General features: G+C 48.8%; 2 protein-coding genes across 8 annotated transcripts in view; both read left to right on the top strand.

Moving 5' to 3' along the window:
• The first annotated feature begins 753 nt into the window (after positions 1-753).
• ARTN (artemin) lies at positions 754-9,122 on the top strand. Of its 4 annotated transcripts, XM_081009555.1 has the most exons (5): positions 754-1,223; positions 1,417-1,552; positions 5,835-5,929; positions 6,686-6,878; positions 7,210-9,122. In XM_081009555.1, exons 2-5 carry the CDS (start codon positions 1,429-1,431, stop codon positions 7,629-7,631), a joined length of 834 nt encoding a protein of 277 aa, XP_080865681.1. In that variant the 5' UTR covers positions 754-1,223; positions 1,417-1,428; the 3' UTR covers positions 7,632-9,122. The 4 variants fall into 4 exon arrangements, with proteins under 4 accessions (XP_080865681.1, XP_080865680.1, XP_080865682.1 ...); XM_081009554.1 differs by lacking the exon at positions 754-1,223 and having other exon boundaries at positions 1,306-1,552; XM_081009556.1 differs by lacking the exons at positions 754-1,223; positions 1,417-1,552 and adding an exon at positions 1,671-2,889.
• A 2,156-nt stretch (positions 9,123-11,278) lies between these two features.
• IPO13 (importin 13) overlaps positions 11,279-20,244 on the top strand; it is a 47,077-nt gene continuing 38,111 nt past the window's right edge. For 2 of the 4 annotated variants that reach the window (XM_081009357.1, XM_081009358.1), the window contains exon 1: positions 11,279-12,095. In XM_081009357.1, coding sequence (XP_080865483.1) covers positions 12,021-12,095 — 75 coding nt within the window. In that variant the 5' untranslated portion in view covers positions 11,279-12,020. The remainder of the gene's footprint in view (positions 12,096-20,244) is intronic. The other 2 variants (XM_081009360.1, XM_081009359.1) reach the window with 2 other exon arrangements.

Below are 20,244 nucleotides of genomic sequence, written 5' to 3' on the forward strand. Positions count from 1 at the left end.
AAGTAGGGACTGGGGGAGCTTGATGAGACAAGAGCAGAACTTGGCAGAACAGCACTGTGCGTCTGCCGTTCTGTCCAGAGAAAGGCAGCCGCGATTCAGCTACTGGGGTCGGGGATCAGCACTGCCAAGCCGCTGATCACCAGCACCGCACTGGCATGGACTACAGACCAGTTCCTGCTGTGGCACAACATCCTTGAGAAGTTTGGGTGGGCAAGGACTGCTCTGTACCTCCCCTGGCAATGGATGTAAGGAGCAACTGCCACGGCTTCCAGCCACTCATCTGCTCTCTCCTGCCCTGGGCAGCTCTGCCTGCGGGTGATGCAGCAGTAAGGACTGCCCAGCTTGAGAGTGCAAGCAAACGTCATGCCCAATACTGTGCCACCACGAGGGAGGATGCAGGTGAGAGTGAGTATGTGGGTGGCCCACGTTTTGCATGAGCAGCTGCCTCTGCTCACCTGCACCCTCCCTGCTGTCCCTCCCTGAGAGAGAGAGCGCAAGCCGGCAGAAGCAGCACCTTACTCTCCTTGGGCCCAATCCTCTCCACCATGTTGTCCAGAGAGCGAAAGTGCCCGCAGCCTCCAATCCCCCCACTCTCTGGTGGCAGCGAGGACTAGGAGGCAGAGAAGTGCCTCATGACCGTCGCCAGGGCGCCAGCCGCCCGAGGGCCCCAGGGGCCTCCGCGCCGGTCCCAGGGGCGGCGCCTGCGCCGGCTGCTCGGCTTGGCGGCCGGGGTGGGGTGCGGCGAGGTCCCACCCGTGGCTCTTTCTCTCGTCTCTCGGGCGAGCCCCGCCCTGGGGATCAGGTGACAGCGGAGGCTGGAATTTGACACCAGACTCTGCCAGCCGCGGAGATGGAGCCGGTGCTTTTCTTCCTGCCAGAGGCCGCCTGTCCCGGAGCCCGGCCGGCCGTAGGTCCGCTTCCCGAGGGCCGAGCGCCCCGCCGGCTCCCTGCCTCGCCGTGTGCGGTGAGTCCGGCCCGGCGTGGAGGGGGGTCCCGGGATCGGGGCTGCCCTGCCGACTCCGGCCCGGACGCCAGCCGCTCTAACCCGATCTTTCCCCGCAGGGGGGCGCTGAGCCCACCGGGCACCTGCCGGCCATGCAGGCGACGTGAACGTCGGGCGCCCGAGGGAGCGATCCCGGCGGGGCCGGGCTATGGCCCCCGGGGCCGGGTGAGCGCAGGAGCCGCCGAGGAGCCGCTGCCGCCGCCGCCGCCGCCGCCGGGAGGTAAGGAGGGGGGCTGGCGAGCTCGTGGTCCCCGCGGGGAAAGGGCTGTGGGTGTGCGCAGTTCTGTCCCAGAGCGTGGTCGTCGGGAAGGGGCGCGGGGGCCCTCCTCTTTGCTCCCTCCCCGGCCGATCCCGGTGTAGGTATTCCCCGTGGCTCTGACCAGGCCGCCGGTGACCGTGTGTCTCCCGTGCAGGGAGCGGATTCGATGCCCTGGAAGGGCCGGTACCCGAGGGCAGAGGGAGGCGCTTCCCGGCCCGGATCCTCGGAGCATGGTCCCCGGAGAGCCGCGCGCAGCAGGAGGCGCCCGATCTGCCGAGACGGAGCGCGCGGTGAGTGCGGCGGGCGGGAAAGCGCGAGCGCAGCGCCCCCTAGACTGGGGCGGGGAGGAGAGAGCGGGGCAAATGCGCGGCTGGGGGGGGGGGGCGGAGAAGCAAGACTCGGGAGCGGAGCAAGTAGGCAGCCTGTACGGAAGGGGAGCGGGCGCTTGTCGCGGCAGGGCTGCTTCTCCGCCGCCGACCCGGGTAACTCTTGGCGGACTTCGAGCGCCTTCGTTCTCCAGAGGACCGCTTGCTCGGAGTCGAACCGCACGCTCGCTCGCTCTCTCGGTTCCCCGCAGCCCACAGCTCAGGTCTGCCTCGTGGCTCCAGTCTTAAGTTTTCCAGGCAGCTCCTCTGGAGAGAATCGATGGTTGAGTGTGTTGTATGTGTGTGTGAGAGAGGCAGAGAAAGACATGAGAGCCGGATGCAGGGTGTCTCTTTGCCTTTTCCCAGGCGGTCCACGGTCCTCTTCTCTTCTAGAATTTCTCTGGCATTTCTCTGCGTTTCCTCCAGTCCAAGAGTGGCTAACCTTTGGCCCTCCAGATATTGCTGGACTACAACTAACATCATTCCTGACCATTGGTAATGTTGGATGGGACTGAGGAGTCATAGAATCACAGAATTGTAGGGTTGCAAGGGACCACCAGGGTAATCTAGTCCAACCCCCTGCAATGCAGGAATCCTGCTCATGGTACCTGGGTGGACTTGACTCACCAAAACAGCCAGATGCACTGACCCTACAGAGCCTAACAACTTCTAGCGAGCTCTCTGGGGCTGTTAGACCAGGCCTATCAGGAAGGACCTCTCTGGCTTCCTCAGGCACTTCCAGAACATATTTCCAGCAGCATTCAAAGGAGAGAGAGAGAGAGAAGAATTCGACACAATTTCTACATCATCAAAACTTGAGAAACTCAGCGCTTCCACCTCAGTCACTGAGCCTACAATGCTATGCAAACTTACCTGAGAGCAGCGGGACTTACGTCTGAGTAAAAGTGCCGAGGATTGCACAGCAGGTCTGTTTTCCACTCCCCATCACCACCGGTGTCCGGCAGCCCACTCCTCTTTTCTGCTGTGGTTCCGATCCTGGCGTGACTTCTCTGTTGCTTCCTAGCAGATATAATTCCTGCTGTTTTTGGTTACTGTTCAAAATAATGTGGCGTCAGGTTGCGAGTCCTGCATTAGCTTGCTTGCTCACTTAGTCTTTTGACTGTGTTCGTTGTAGACACCAGGGACATGTTGGGCTGCTCCGGTGGCTGAGTGTCCAGAGATGAGGCTCCAGAACTGACACTTTGGCATGCTGTTCCAGCCACAAGGGGTCCAGGATAGCATATGCATGGATGCTTTACAAAGTGAGCAGGATGTTCAGAGTTGTGGGGGTGGGGGTGGAGGAGCAGGAGAAGGGTGTATATTGGCTGCTCATCAGCTTCAAGGAAGACTTTGCTGCCAACATGTCTTTGTTTTGGAAAGTAAACATAAATCTTCAAACCAGCTTCCTTCAAAAACTCCTGCAGCTCTGCAATGGAATGCCTTAGAGTCACCACTTCAGATTGTTATGACAGTTCGAGGCACCAGAAAGATAATATTCTGTTCTCCCCGCCCGTACTAACCCATTCCTTTCTTACTAGCCATTGTTTTGTATATTTCCCTAATTACCCACAAATAGACTATGTGGTCCTATGTGCTCTGACTGCCTATTTGGCTCTCCCAGAACCTGTTCCAAACACTCCTCCCTGATTTGCGAAATGCAGCACAAGCAGCCCTTCATTTCTTAATCGAAACAGCTGCATGACAGGGGAAGATGCTGTTTTGATAATGCCCTTGCCCCTGTGTGCTAGTAGGTGGCACATACCAGGCAGGAGTCTTCAGGAATACATTTCAAAGATTTGTGTCATCCTTCTGACGCAGCTTCTGAATTCATTTTGCAGCCAGCAGTCAATGGATAAGCCTCCCCTCCCTTCCATTCTTCTCAGTCCTCTTGGGTTTCCCTGGGAATTGAACTTGATTCCCCACCCCCATAATTCTGATCCAGGTCTGTGGAAGACTTGCATTAATGAACATGAGTCAAATTCAGGCCTCTGCATCAGAGGAGGCATGGCTTTTCCACCCAAAGGTCTTGGGAAAGCGGAAAGATGTCTTTGAAGCTTCCAGAGTTGTTGCTGGAAGCTGATGACTCCTAGAAGCTCTGCAATCAGTGTGGTTATTACTCTGTGCTGGGTCTGGCAAGATATGGAGGCAGATTTCCACTGGGCCTCAATGTCTGCATGGCTGGGGACTCTGCATACTAGGTATGGTTGCCTGGATGGCAGAAAATAAACAGAAGTCTGAATTCTGAAGATCAGTAGTATCTATTAGGATGTGCTTGGACATTGGACCCAGAGGATATAATTTCCACATTTCACAGGTTGATCTTCAGAAGCTATTCTTTTCTCTACAAAATCACTGGTAGGACCTCCCCACCTTTCAGGACAGACATGGATATTCTGTGCAGGGCTTAAAGATATAGATGTATCTGTTTCAGTGGAAGGCTCATAGACTATAGAATTGTAGTGTTGGGAGGGGCCAAAAGGGTCCTCTAGTCCAGGGGTAGGCAATCTAAGGCCCATGGGCCGCAAGCAGCCCACGGGGGTCATTTAACCAGCCCACGAGCCGTCCCCTAACTGAGCAGCCCACTTGGCGAGTCCCCATGCGCTGTGCTAAACCAGCACAGCACGGCACAGGGACTTGCTTTCACAGTGCCGGAAATCACGTCTGCGCATGCTCAGGCGCCGGAAATTGCGGCCGTGCATGCGCAATCTGGCCCACGGAGGGATCTCTGCTGGAGTGAACCGGCCCAGGCGAGGTAAACCTTGCCGACCCCTGCTCTAGTCCAGCCCCCTGTGATGCAGGAATTCTTTCCCCAATGTGAGGTTTGAACCCATGGCCCTGAGGTTAAGAGTCTCCTGCTCTACTGACTGAACTATCCCAGGAAGCCTGTCTTTCTCACAGCTACCCGCACTGCTGCGTCTTCAAATCATTTTGGAACTCTCTGTTTCCCAGTCTGCGGAATCAGGGCTAGGTTCTACCTCTTAGCCACTGAGATGAGATAAAAGGTTCCCCTCTGTGTGTGTGGTATGGGCAGTGTAAAAAACGCAACAAAACTCTGGTTCTCTGTTGCCACCTTGTGGGAATCTGATAAAGTGCACATCTCTGCAAACGACCAGATTTCCCAGATGTTCCCTCATGCAGGAGATGAATCCTGTCTGGTCAGGTCAGATCAATGCCAGTTGAAGGTAGTCTAATATGAAAGCTAGCTAATTAAGGTGGTGGCAACTTCAGATGGAAGGATAATCAAGAACCAAAAGGGTTTACCTTTGCATCCAGCCTCTACACAAGCTCTTTTAAAAGGGCTCAACTGTTTAATACTCTGGGGAACCGCTCTCTGTAGTTGCAGGGCAGAAAGTAGTGTGAGGGCAGACTGTGCCTCTGATAAAATCTGGTGCTTCACTCAGTGGGTTAGCTCTAACAATGAGCTTACAATCTAAAATTTCACACTGGGGTAAAACTGTCTGCAGTTGTGGGACAGGTGTGCTCATATCTCACAAATCATAGCAGTGGCATAATAAAGTACCCATGTTGGAAGCACTTACTGTCATAATAGACTCTTCCATGTGAGCTTTTCCTGGTTGCATGCCTGGTGGCAGCCCTTACAAACCCCAAGCCATTTGTGTGCATGTCACCGTAAACATGAACTAGCACAAAACCTTCAGAAATTATCAAGCTAGGTCTCATCAGAGTTGGAACTGGCCAGGAACCTCTTTTGTCCCAGTCCTGGGTAGGTGCCTGATCTTTCCATGGTACCCCTCTAGAGACGACGATGAAATACAAGGAGCTGCAACACTCATGCCTGTTTTATTTATTTCAGCACCAGCATCCACAAGATAGTTGCTTGCTGTGGATATTGGTGGTCTTAGCTGATGCTAAGGAAATGGCTTGTTTTAATTTTTCATTGGCCAAGATACATTATTGGGACAGAGCCATGGGAATGTCTCATAGCCCAACCCTGTTCCTGTTACAGACTCATACCAGATCCTAAACTGCAAACTTTCAGGTCAACTATCTCTTGCAAGGGTCATCTGAACTGCTTTTATTTAGCTCAACTGACTCACTTATCCAGAGAGGCTTGCAGTGCAGGAAGGAGAAGTGTAGATCTAGACAAGGGTGATGTATGGGCCACAGTAAGGCTGAAGGTGTAGAAATTAGGCTATCCAATTAGGAAAGAAAGGTCCAGTTCCTGAACTGTGTCTTTGTGTTGCAGGTAGGATGGAGTGGAGAGTGGAGGGGCCAAGGCACAGATCGGACAGATCTCCCTCTGCCTACAGGAGTTTGCCTGTCCAACAAGAGCGATACAGGGTGAGTTAGCCTCGCCAGAGGGTGTTTTCAACACAGGAGCAGGAGCCTCAGAAGCAACGGGTAGGTAGAAAGGCCCTTGTCTGCAGGAGGATCCCAGCTCTCCCAATGTATGAGAGATGGAATGGCTTCTTGGTACATCACTTGCCTTGGGTTTCCAATGCATGAATCTGGTTCTTTGCTGCTCTCTGTTAGCCTAGCCCAGTGTTTCTCAAACTTGGGTCTCTAGTTGTGGTTGGACTACAACTCCCATCACCCCAAGTTAGCAGAACCAGTGGTCAGGGATGATGGGAGTTGTAGTCCAACAACAGCTAGAGATCCAAGTTTGAGAAACACTGGCCTCTCCCCTTGTGGGAACCTTGTCTTGGAGGGCCGCATTGTACATAGCAGTTTTCTTACATAGGTTTCATTTTTATGTAGGCCAAAGCTTGTCCATTGCTCATGTGAACTTGCATATGTCTTCTTTGCTGCATGCATCTATAACTGTAGCTTCTCACTTGGCATGCATGTGATGAAATGGATTCCTGGGCACCTTTATCTTTTCACATAATGGTGCAATTATGGCACATATACATGGCCAGCATGTGTTTTCCAGCACAGAAGTGACACCCACGTTAGAAGGTGAAGTAGCCTCGAGACTCCAGCACAACACATTGCCTCCTCATCGCACCTTCCTTTGTAGGACAGCCCGGCTGCATTCTCTGTGCCCTTGTTTCCATGAGGTGTGCTTACTGAGGTGTGCCATTATCTCTTTCGTAGGAGCGGGGTTTGTGGGGTACAATCACCCTGCTATCATTGTTTGCTGGTGCAGTCATGGCAACCCCGCAGACCTGGCACAACAACCAGACATTGGGAGCTGCCTCTGATGGAAGCATGGGCACTGCCAGCCCTGCCTCTCTGGAGGAAAACAGCAGGGAAGCATCATCACTGGGCACATGGAGCCACTGGCACGGTAGGAACCTGGCATGTCTCATGGGGAAGTGGGTGAGAGTCTGGGGTAGTGAGGATCTGAACTTTTCCCAGTTGGATCCTCACCCACACAGTGGTCCCCAGCTTCCTTTGTCTCAGGCACTGCTGTGATGCTTTGCCTCTCTTTAAATCATTTACCCACCCCCATGTCCTTTGAAACAGGCAGTCCATTTGCAGAGCAAATGGAAATAGGTATATTTCTGCCTGTTATCTTTTGGGCAGATTGAGCCCCATGCCCTTTTCCTTGATTCCCGGTGCCTAACATTCTCCCCATGTCCTCCTTTCTGCTCGCCACTCTTCTTTTTTTCCTTCAGGGGGAAACGTGACCATAGACAGGCTGAGCTCTTCGGAACTGCTCAGGGCTGAGCGCTCCCCAGCCAGCTCCAGCAAGGCCAAGAAAGGATCCAAGAAAGCTGGTCGCAGCAAAAACAGCCGCTTCTGCCGCCTGCACAGCCGCCTGGTGAAGGTGCGGGACCTTGGGCTGGGCTTTGAGTCGGAGGAGATTGTGCGGTTCAAGTACTGCAGTGGGTCGTGCCAGCGAGCCCGCACCAACTATGACTTGGCCTTGAGTAGCCTGCTACAGCAACGCACCATCGTGCCTGGGCCTCATGACCACCCTTCCTCCCACCCCTGCTGCCGCCCCACCCGGTATGAGGACTTCTCCTTTATGAATGTGCGCAATGCCTGGCAGACTGTGGACCATGTCTCAGCAGCAGAGTGTGGCTGTGTGGGCTGAGGGGGCTGCCTACTCTGAGCTCGCAGTTTGTCACTGAGGCTGCAGCCATGCCTAGGGCCTTGCTCCATTGGTGGGGCATGAGACACGGAGAGACACGGTCTGTGGTGGGGCTTTCCAGGTCAGGCAGAAGCAGCACATGGACAATAAGCAGGAGGAGAGCATGATGGCCACAGCTCGAAGGTGCCTGGGCCTTCATCTCCACATCTGTGGAACATTTTCATAGGGTACTTTCCTCATAGCAGCAAGATGGTGAGATGGAGGCCAGCCAAGCCTTTGAGGACTGCAAACCCACACTGGGAGGAATTCTCCCCTTTAGGGTTTGGTCCGTCAACTGTGTCGTGCATTTGCTCACCCATCAAGTTGCACCCTCCAGTGGAGAAGCAGCACTGGGATTTCCCATACCTTTACTCAAGGGATGAAGGATAGGGATGTAGCCTGAAAGACCTGTGGTGCAAATGGGTAGGTTCTTGAGCATCACTCCTTGCCACTTTGTCAGGCAGTGGAAAGAATTGGCTGCTCGCTCAGGTCACCTGGCCCTGTCAATTGCAAGGCTGATGTTCTCTCCCACTTTAAGCCCCCAAACCTTTCCCTGAGCAAATTGGTTTGCTCCATCAGAGAGCAGATGTAGTTGAACACGAAGGACAGAGTCACAATGCTTAGCAGCAGCATCAGGGTCAACCTACAACTGGTGAGCTTGTGCTCTGACAGTCCAGCAATTACTACTGCTGTCAGTCTTGTGCTGGGATGTTCGGCACAGTTGTTGAGGACTGAATGGAGCACCTTCCTGGTTTTGTACTAAGATGGTGGTAATTCTTAGAATCTTTGACCTGGTTTGGGGAGCTTCTCCTGGTGAGAACAAGCCCTTGGCAGATGGGAGGCTGGTGGCTGGACCTTGTGGAGATCGAGAAGCACAGCTGATGGAAGTCTTATGTTTCCACAGCGTAATTAAGGCATCTATTGCTATAGAAAATGGTCTTATCCTATAAAACCAATGATGGTGTTAACATCCTGGTTTGCAACATTCCCTAACACACCAGCAGCAGCTTGGAGTTTGGCCACTACAGTTGCCAGGCCAACACTGGAAGCAGCAATAGCCCCTGCCAATCCCTGAGTCAGCCATCACTTGGTGCCAGCAGGGTGGGGAACTCTCTGTCCTAGAAGTGACACTTTCTGAACAAAGTTATTTATTCTCTAACTTATTTATTTATTTGTTTGAACCCCACTCCCCACCCTACCCACCCAGTGGCACCTATTTATGATGCTGAGAGTCGGGCCTGGTGTACCATTGAAAACGGGTGCTGATGTTATGTCCCGGCCTGTGACCAGCAGTTCCTACTCCCTTTTCCCTTCTTGGCCTGATCAAAGGCATTTCCTCTTTTTCCTTTCCTGATTTTTATATTCTCTACCCTTTATTTGCATTTGAATAAACTCTATTTTTGTACAGCAGCAACTTCCTGTAGCAATAAAGCCTGTTAAGGCAGTGAGAAATTGGCTTCATGTGTATCTGTGTAGGAGGGAGGGAAACAACAAATATGCAAACCAGCTTAATTCATAAATATAGTTTCTGAAGCAAGTGTGGGCGCAGACAAGCATTTGACTATGTGCCTTGTCATCTCAAAGTTTATCACCCATGTGCCAAACCTCTTGTTTATTTATACGTGCTTGGTTGAAAGTGAGTTAAAAGGCCAGCAGATTGAACTCTGGCCAGCAGTGCCTAGGAGAATTTACTAAGAGCTGCTTCCTTTCTAGGTAAAAACCTGCAAATCCTGGGAGTCCTCGCACCTCAGTTTCAGGGTAAAAAGAGGGTTTTGTGCAACAAACGTTAAGTAACTTTGTGAAAAGTATTACAGACTAGTCCATCTTAACATGGCAGTTGACGTTCCTTTATTCAAAACTGAATCCGCTGACATCCAGTGTTGGTAAATGGTTGCCAGATATTATAAAAATAAGTTCTAGAAACCTCTGAAATGCTTAGAATATGTTATTTTATTCATTTCTAACAACAGCACAGGTAGTAAAGAATAGATTGTGCTGCTGAGCTTCTCCAATTTGAGCCAAGGTTAAGCTGGCATCTATCAACACATTCCTGAAAGGAAAAAGGGAGTTCTGTTGGAGTGACTTTTCCACACTGAAAACAAAAATTATGAAAAGTAAGACCCCATTAAAACTAGAGACAACATTGTACAAATCACATCTCCCACACTGGTCAGAATAATCTGAGATGTTTTCAAATTTAGCAGGTAGTAAATATCAGTGGTAAGCTATTTTATTTATTAATTAAAATATTTACAACCTGCCATCTACACCAATCATTAAAAAGAACAAATCCAACTACCGATCAGGATTGGATAAACAAATAATAAAGAATCTTTAAACACAAGTGATGGTAATAACAAATTAGGCACGCATAACTGCATGTACTCCAGCAGTTAGTTATGCAAACACGTTTCACACATTACTAAATCCTGGACTAGTGCCTACCACACAAGTAGCTTAAGCAGTGTTTATACTGGCGCCTGTTGTGCAGTGTTTACTTAGAAGTTAGTCCTGGTGACTTACTCTGTCAAAGAGTGTAGGAGTGCATCTGTAAAGTAGCTGCCCCCCCCCCCTTTCTGCCCAGGTTCATAAAGACACCTAGTTTTGTTTTTTATGTTGCTGGGACTGGTGTGGTCTTAGGGTTTCGTTGTTTGTTGTTTAAATATTTAAGCAGGGCTGAGGAACCTCAGGGATGGGGGCTGATTGTAGCTCTCCAAATTCTCTTTCCCGCCCTGAGACCTCCCAGGCCACATCCTTCACTGACTGGCCTATGGGCCTATGCCTTTTAGGGGCCCCTCGACAATGGATCAAAATAATATTGACTTGGTCTTTTAAGAAATTACAAAAAATGTATTAGGAGATAATTTGTGAGCCCTCCCCCAATATTTCAACTGCCATGGGGCCTCCACAGGGTTTAATCCAGCATTGTCACTGACCGTGCTCTGTGCCCCCCTCAGCTTTTTTATCTGACCAGAACATGTCATTGAACTGTAAAAAGTAGCCCACTACGCAAAGGTGAGTCACATCCGATGCTCTGCCTTCTTTTACACCTGACCCCACCCACCAATGCCACTTGAAAGGTTGTCTACCGGGATTGGGAATGCTTGTTTAAGTTGCTTTGAGTGATTTATGGGTTACCTAAGCGTTTCCATAACATTCTATTTTATACCAGCTGCAAATTTGCTGCTGCTACGAGGTACCTGGACCAGACTCCCTTACCGGGGTGCCACTTCCAACTTCGTCCGCCCCAGTCTCGCAGAATCCCACTGCTTAGCTGAGATTCACTATTTTTCCCCCGCCACCAGGGGGTGCAGTAGGCAGAGACTCGCCACACTGCAAGAACTACAACTCCCATGAGCACCCCTCGGCCAATGTCTCTCTCGCTTCCGGAGCTGGGAACTACAACTCCCATGATCCTTCCGCCACAAGCTTGGTCCTCAGCGGGAAGCGGCTGTTCTTGGCGCCTGACTGGAAGCGAGCGAGCGAGCTGGCAAGAGGGCTTTTGGCGAAGACAACCCGGCAGCGCGTGAGGCCCTCCCTCCCTCCGCTCTCACTGGGTGCCCCACTGGGTGCCCGGACCAACTGCCAGTCAATTAGTCCGACTGAGCGGCCAGGGAGGCGTCTCGGCGGCGGTGGCGGCGGCAGCGGTTGCCGCCTCAGGCAGATAGAGCGACCCTCCTCGGAGGGCGTTGAGCGGGAGGGGCCGGGCGAGTACGAGACCGGCAGACGCCCTTCTGTCTGTCTGTGTCTGTGGCGGGTGATAGGCAGGTACCTCCTCCGCCATTAAGGGCAGAAGGACAGATTCCCCGCTTCCCCAGGAAATTTGCGTCAGTTTATCAAGCCTTTTCTGTGCTCCCTCCCTCCCAATAATCCCGCTCAAGGCGGGGCGCAGATAGTCCGTGCGCTTTACCGGGGCGGAGGCAGGTAGCTTCCATTCACTCTGAATCTTGTTGGGAACAGGCGGGATATTCGCCCCTTATTTCCCTGCTGAGAGTCCCGTCTCCCCCACATCACCCTGTGGGGGGCAGCTAGGCATGTATCCCTCTTGCAGAGAAGCTGATAAGACATCGCGCCTTTAAAAAAGAAGAATATTGGGAAAGAATCCGGCAGCCCCCACCCCTTTTTTAAAAAAGAAAAACCCCTCCCATTGACAGGCTGAGCACACGTAGCACTCCCCTTTCCTTCGGGCGAGACACAGGCAGAGAGAATTGCCCTTTCTCGGTCGTTTGGGGGGCTGCTCTTCTCTTCTTTCGCCCGTCCTTCCACCCCAAGATGCTGTCGCCGCCGCCGCCTACCCCCCTGTAGCTGAGCCCCAGTGCAGGGCGAGGCTCAGACCGTCGGCGTGCCGGCGCCATGGAGCGCCGAGGGGAGGCTGCCGCCGCTGCCCTCCCGCAGACCCTGGACTTCACCGTGGAGAACGTGGAGAAGGTGAGAGGTGGGGAGGAGGGGCCGCTTTAGGGTACCTGTGTTGGGGTTGCGGGGTGGCTTGGGTGGAAGTGCCTTATCCTGCACCCCAGTTAATTTCCGCACACGGGATTAGGAGCTTTCAATGTGCTCAGGCTTTTAGTGTACATTTGTCTCAGGCAATCCTGTCTTGAGTTCCAGTAGTTTTGTACTTCACCTATTCGGTGGGCATAGCTGCTCCCATCTTGATCTTTTTCAGGGGATTGAGAGTGCCCTTGGCATGTTATTGGTCTCTGACATTGGCTTCACGGTTTAATTTGCACTACTGTAGCCTCTGAATCCCATTGAATCGCACACACACTCTCTCTCTTTGGAGTGGCAGTAATATTGGTCCTTACGTTATAATCTGGGAACCTTTCCTCCGCTTACCTCCTTCTGAGAGCGTATCATGATGAGCCTGGCGGGGGGGCTGACACTACTGCTGCTGGCTTGAGGGGGCATTTGCAGAAGTGATGATCTGCCCTGACAGCATACCCAAAGGCATCCTGTTACTCATTGAATCCTTAGCATGTCATAGTCAGAACTCATGGCACTTTGGGCTTTCTCCTTTAGCTTCACTCCTCAGGAGATACCCTCTAGTTGTAGAAAGCAAAGTGGCCTTTAGAAACGCACCTGGAAGATGAACTGTTGTCTGGTGACTGCTTTATTCTTTTGGCAGTTGTGTAATCACCTGCCTCTGTTCTCTTTTAGATGTAGGTATAAATGTTCCCTAATTCATAGGAGTTATTTAAATGGTATTGTAATACTGGCTATGACTCCTGGCATCTCCATGTAAAAGGTTCTGATGGCAGGTGATGGGAAAGACCTCTGTCTCAGACCCTGGAGAGCTCCTTCCACTTAGAATAGTCTGTCATATTATAAGGCAGCTTCCTATATTTACATGAATTTTGTAATGAGAGTAACCTTTTATTTTTGAGGGCCTCATTCCCTTAGCAGTTGTCTGTCGGGGACTGCATGCTGATCATGGGTGGGGCTGCCACCAGCTTTCCTTTCTCTTTTCTGCCACTCCTTACTTCTTTCTCTCTCTCTCTCTCTCTCTCTCTCTCTCTCTCTTTCTCTCCCTCTCTCCTCCTTCTCCTCCTCCTCGCTGGCCAGCAGGCTGGGGGCAGGGGGAGATCACTCTTGCCAGAGATGGCTTGCTGAGGGTTTTTAAAAATTGGTTAGCAGGTAGCCCACCTCTGCTATAGGCATACCACAACTTCACTGGCAAATATGCTAGACTAGAGTGAGTGCCACCACTTGGTTCAAGGCTAAAGAGGATCTTACCTATGTAATTGTTCCACATTCCTTCACTGTAATGCTTTTGCAGCTATTTCTCAAAATTCTCTGTGGTGGCCTTGTGGAAGGCAGGCTGCTAATTAAAATACAATTGTGCTTCAGATTTATACAATGCATTTTTGAAAGATCAGAAACAACCATATACTGTAGACAAGTATTTTTGTTCCCATGTTGCAGATTGAATGTTGAAGCTGATGAATAGTAGCTTATTCAAGACTATCTAGTGAGTTTATGTGTGGATTGAAGATGGACTTCCCAATCAAAGCTCACACTCATAGTCACTACAGTATATTGCAGTAAAACAGCTCTTTATCTGTATCCAGGTAAACTATCCTTATCTCTGGACTGTGATGTGCTGTATAATGGACATTAACAAGGAGAAGCAAGAAGAATGGATGCTGTGGTACTAGTTACTGAAAGGGCACCATATTTCTTGAGGCTCCATCTTAAGTTGTGGGGCAGTCTGTGTTATGATAATAGTGAAGATTTCACTTTGCCAAGTGATTGGTGTCTTAACTGTTGCTGCCTGTTTGTAAGAATAAAATTCTACACTTACAAGATAGAAAAGCATGAGCTTGGAGCTGTTTTTGAGAGGTTGTTAAGGAATGATACTTAGAAATATCTATAACTATGTGTTTTTGGAGATTTCACTCAAGTGTAAGTAGAACTCCAATCTGCTCCCGTTTCCCACATTGGGCATATGTATAATTCATTATAATTGATTATGATGAATATAATTTATCTTTAAATGAAAAGGAACATTTCTAGCCTTGTAAGTTTCTAACCTTGTAAGTTTCCTAGGGGCCATGGAACTGGAGCTCTGTGGCCTGCATAGCTCCATGTCTAGGAAAAGCAGAATAAGTGCACTCACTTTGAATAAGTTATACATACTACAGAAATTTTATTTTCCTGGTTGAAACTGGTATACTTTGGCCTGAAAGAAATTAAAAAGCAGTTTAGGGTTAGTCCTGAACAGTTTATTTTTCTCCCCTTCTGTTGAGTAAAGTTCTGCAGGATGGAAATTGTTATTTCTGTTAAACAACACACATCTTCCATTGTGGCTTTGTAGAGTGCTCTGTTGTGGACCTGTCACTATTCAGGCAGCTTTAACCTGCCTTTGCTGCCCATTGTATTTTCAGAAGCACTGGAGCAGCCACTCCCTATTGCACCCTGAATTCTGTCATTCTGCTCGTGTTAAATTGTCACACAGGTTCCAGGCAGCTCACTAGTAGGGATTATGACATTTAGCCCTCTTCCTAGCAAAGCCCAGATAGTGACAACTCACCAAGGTACATCTTTAGCTGGATATGGAACCTGACTTGCTTCCCTTTCTTTGTTTATTAGATCCATAGCCAGGAATGGCAGACTCCTAGTCCAAGATTTTAGGCCATGATGTTAAAAACCTCCCACTATCATAGTGCATATGGAATAAGGGTTTGTGCCTTTCTGCAAAGTTATGTAGCAGCACTAGCTTTTGTGGCCTAATCTGTTACTGGGTAATGCTGCTTTATAATTCCCTCTGGAAGGAACGCACAGGCAGCTTCTTTGTGCGAGCTGACAATAGAGCAAATGTTGACATCAAGAAAGGTCAGTACACCCCAGGTGGTGATTAGCTCAGCAAGTGCTGGGGTAGAAGTTGGAGCCATCAGGGGTGTGCCAGAATGGCTTCCACACTGGCTGGGAAGGGCTGTAGCAGGCTCTCAAGGATGCTTTGGCTCCCCACCCCCCCGTCTGTCTCAAACCTTCTTTGCTTCGCTGCCTAGCACTGCTTGCATCAAGCTTTCCCGTAAGATACAACTGTTATGCTATAATAGTGGAGATTGGTTGGCTGACTGAGGAGGAAGGGTGTAAGCAGGCGATTGTGCCATAATAGTCTGTATTTAGTGCCAGTTTATGCTGCAGGAAGCATTGACTATTGGGGTCAAGATACAGGTTTTTGAGTAGGGTCAAATCTGCCATGCATTTGACTCATCAGCCCAAGGCTTTTTTTTGCTGCAAGTGACAGAAAGGGGTACTCTGCCAGGGTAGATTCAGACTGCTTTCTTACACACGTGGTGTATTTTTGTAATAACAATCCTCTCTGGTCTTGAGGCTGCCTCTTCATGGCAGGTGCCACAGATCCAGGGAGTCAGCATCTAGCCAAACCAATATGCTCATGCTCCAGTTCAGCCCTGAGGTGACTGAGTAGGCTAACCAGCTTTTGCAGGAGCTCATAGATTTGATTTGTAGTTATCACTGTACCAGACATTTAGACTAAAGTAGTTAATGACATCTTGCTGTCACAGGCAGGGGTTGAACTAATACTAGGCACTTCTTTCGTATTCAGTGCAGAGCTACCCAACCTCACACATTAGTATATGAATGAAGACGCTTAATTGGTTCTGAATGTTTGAATTATCCAGTTCAAAACTTCAGTGAGCAGGGGAAGCTTGGGAAAAGCAACACAAAGGACAAGGAAGTTAAAACAGTTATACCAATTAAAGTGCAGCTTAGATTTTAACCCTAAGGAATATTTATGGTACAGTGTTCAAAACATTGGGGTTTTTTGTGGGGTTTTTTGGGAAAGGTCTTTCTTACTCTTAGCCAGAGAGCAAACCAGGTAGCTTTTCTGTTTCTTAGCCTAGACAAGCTAGCTTTTCACACAGGAGTACAGACAGGATGCAAGAAACTCCAATGAAACCAGAGACATGCCCTTACATCTAAAGCCTTTTTGGTCTTGTGATAACACAGGCCCATTTGGCTTAGAGTGAAGTATTCTGGTGGCATTTCACATTGGATAAAGGCTTCAGGTCAGAGGCAAGGGTGTAAATTGCCATTTTGCGCTTTTTATAGGGTGACCCTAAGGAGGTGACTTATCTCCCAGCAGAAGCCAAGGGATGTGAAAATGTATAGAGGAATTATCTTATGCTGTGTGTAATACAACAATTGTTTGGGGTACAGGAAAAAATGGTTGCACTTTCAATAAGAGATGTGTAAAAAATTCATATTTCTCTGGCTTCAATAAGTTGGTAAAAAATAGAAAAAATGAATCTGAAGATGGGAACACCTTGGAAACACCACATTTCCACCACTGGAAGACATTGGGTTGAATCTGTACACACATGCACTCCACTCTTCCTATAGCCATCTTGATGGTACTTAGGCAGCAGTTCCTGTTAACTTTATGGCTTCAACATCAGACATAACCTTTCTGCATTTGTGTGATTGTGTTTGTTCTCAATCCAGTGTGTTTTAATGGTTAAAGTGTTGGGCTATTACTTGGGAGACCAGAATTTGAATCTCTAGTCAGCCATGAAGCTCACTGGGTGACCTTGGATTTCTCAGCCAAACTACCTCACAGGGTTGATGTGGGGATAAACTGGGGAGGGGAGAGCCATGTAGACCACACTGAGCTCCTCGAAGGAAAAGGTGATATATAAATGAAATTAATAAATCAAATCCTCCCACGTCCCCTGCTATTCCCCTTTTCTTGTGGGCATGTGTGTGTATTTGAGGTGAGGGCTGTATCATCTAGGCTCTCTCCCTGGATAAAAAGGTTTTGGTTTCCATCACTTCTAATTTGAGGTGGTGAGCCGCAGGCCTGTGTGATGTGACAGCTGAGACAGCTGCCTTCAGACCAAGATATTGGGGAATAGAAATACAAGTGAATCTGCCTCTTTGACTCTTTAAAAATGCTATTGCTGATTTACTGTTGTCAAAGTAGTCTGAAGATCCCCTTCCTTGTATGCAACTGGGAGTAGCTTTCCTGACCTGCTCCTTTTCCAGTAAATTTCCATAGTACTGTTGAGGATTTCATTGGACTTTCAGGGTATAGTAGCATTTCATTTCAAATGGAAGTCTGCAGAATGATAGTGGTCACGAGTGCAAGCCTTAGCTCAAGTTTCACCGGCTGGCCTTGTTTACTTAGAATCATAGAATTGTAGAGTTGGATGGGACCCTTAGAGTCATCGCTACTCTAACACCCTGTAATGCAGATATCTCAACTAAAGCATTAATGACAGATGGCTATCCAACTTCTGCATGAAAACTTCCAGTGGAGGAGAATCCACCACCTTCCGATGGAGTCTGTTCCAATTGTCAAGCAGCTCTTACCGTCAAAAAGTTCTTCCTAATGTTTAATTGGAATCTCATTTCTTGTGAATTGAATCCATTGGTTTGGGTCCTAGCCTCCAAAGCAGGAGAAAACAAGCTTGCTGCATCTTCCATGTGACAGCCCTTTAGATATTTAAAGATGGTTGTCTTTCTCATCTTTACATACCCAACTCCTTCAACCCAGAACTGGACACAGTACTTTAGATGTGGTCTTACCAAGGCAGAATAGAGTGGTAATATTGCTTCCCTTGATCTGGACACTATACTTCTGCTGATAACTGGGTTATTTTGTCTTATGCCTGGTCTTATGAATCATAGTACCAGCACATGGCCTCTCCACTTGCACAGAGCTAGCCCTGGAAGTGCTGCTGTTGAGAGCAGCAAAGCAACAGGTCCAAGAACACACCATCTTTAGCTCTAACAGTTTTGGGTTGCCTGGCACAACCCTGTGCTGGCATCAGCTAAAAGTGACTTCCCCAAGGACATGCCTCTGCTTGATTTCCAGGGATAGGATGCTGGAGTATTTGGAACAGAGCAAACCACTACCTGTGCATATTGTGGCTTCTTAGGTTTGCTTTACACTGTTCATTATGAATTGTGTTGCAGAAGGTATTGGTGCTGTGCATGTTAGAAAGAAGTTTTTTGTTCCTGCGGTACAAGATGTCATTACTCATAGACAATGGGGCTTCTGTTTTTTACAGGGTATGTTTGAATTTGCTTACAAAGGATATTGTGTAGCCTGCGGTATTGTGTCGCCTGGTTTCATGGTTGCAACTGTGATCAATGCTGGTCTCTTGTGCCAAGCAAAGAGTCAGCCATATATTCTGTTGTTCTTGTATACCTCCTAGTTAACAGCAAGTAATAGGTGTTTCCTTCATGACGACAGATGGCCAATCATGCTAGCCCTTGTCTATAGCCCATTTTAGAAAGTAAGTGAAAGAGGCAGTTTGTGATGTTTCAGTTTGAGAGTTTATTTTTTAAAGCAATTTGCTAGCAAGAAGCAATCTCTGACATGGACTGCATATTTCTGTGACTTTTGTAGTCTTGATTCTTTTGTAGGGTTAACATTAACTGGGCATATGATCCCCTTCTTGTAAATTTTGTGTGTGTGTGTACACCCACACCAAGTGTCTGCAGTACTTTCCTCTTGTAAAGAAGCTGACTCTAGTGTACTAGAGGTGAAGAATGTGAATCCTTATGTGTTCCTTTGTCTGGAACTTCAGCTGCTGCTCTAACTGTAGGCTTTCTTTCTCCCAGAATCTGCATTCTTTGAACACTCTTCTGTTCCGAAGATCAGCCCTGGGTCATCACTCTTCTTCTGTCACTCCTAAATGTCAAGCTTCAACCACATTGCAGCTTGAGCCCTAGAACTCATGCCCCTTCCCTAGTTCTAGTCAGTAGTAGTGGCATACTCACTGTAGCAAGAGCTATTGCTAGAAGCTGCTCTTTTGTTACTGAATTAGCTTTTTTAAATAAACTTGTTTTAGTTGATTGTACTGTATGTAAGCTGTTCTGCAAGCCTTTTCTGTGAAGACTGGGTACAAACATTCTAAATAACACCATCACTACCATCTAGTCTTCTTAAGCTGTTGGTCTGTTGGTGCTGAAGGCTGGCCCATCTTCCTCTGTTATGTACTTTACTGTCTTTGGGGTGACAGTATGTTGCGTACTGTGGGGGTTGAAGGCAGTGGGTAATGCCAGCAATGTTTTCGATGTGTTGAAGGATGTCATTGGCTGCTGGCAAACATGTCTGGCGGCTTGGTTGGCACAGAACTCTATAATATGGGCCCATCAATATTTGGCTCAAGTGGGTGGGAGGAAAATGCTTGTTATGTTCACGCCTGTATTGTGGCAGAACTGAGACTGTGGTTGCAGCTGACTGCGCTCAGTACTGCAGAACCAGGGCAATGCTCAGCAACCTTTCCGCCTTCTATGTAGATTGCCTGTGCCCTCTACGCCATAGTGGAGAGGGCTAGGTCTTTGCTTGAATGAACAGATGATGCTCTGGTTGCTATGGTTCCTGTTGCTTGGTGGCAATTGGCTGTGCTGTTCAGGAGATCAAGATATTGGGTGCTTTGGACAGGACTGAAAGGAAAGCAACCCAGAATGCCTTCCAGGAGGTGAGGAGTGGTAGTCGCTGCAGAGTCAGCAGCCATACAGTCCCTCTTTGGCCCATTGGGGTCATTGGATTATGAGGCCATATCCTGAGTGTGCACAGTGTCATCATGTTGGTCTCCATTCACTTCAGTTTGATGGAGCAAGAAGTATGTCTCAAACAACTGCATCTCCTGCAATTCCAGGGAGAGAGATTGTATAGGAACACGGGATGGGTTTTGTGTGTTCACTAACCTGGAGTGGCCTCATGTACTCATGCTATCTTTAATTGTTGATATCTGCTGGAACTCCTCTTCTCACTTAGTCTCTGGGACTTTGAGAATTCAGCTTGCTGTTATTTACATAGTGCTGTCAAGGAGACAAACTGCTATTTTCTTACTCTTCAAAAGCTCAGAGGAGGCCTGGAAGGAGGAAGCACTGCACCAGGGACACTGAGCTTGTGGCAGTTGCTGCTACTACTTAAGCATCAAAACCTGATATGTCACATTTTCATTCATGCTCCTTTAATAAAGCAAACCCAGTGCCAATCTGCTTGAGAGGTCAGAGAAAAGAAATGAATCCTGTTTTGGGTCTCTGGTTAAGGCTCAGGGTGTCAATAGTGTTGTCTCATCAGTTGAACTACATTAGT

Source organism: Podarcis pityusensis, assembly GCF_964106645.2.
Source record: "Podarcis pityusensis genome assembly, chromosome: 6".
Lineage (NCBI taxonomy): Eukaryota > Metazoa > Chordata > Lepidosauria > Squamata > Lacertidae > Podarcis > Podarcis pityusensis.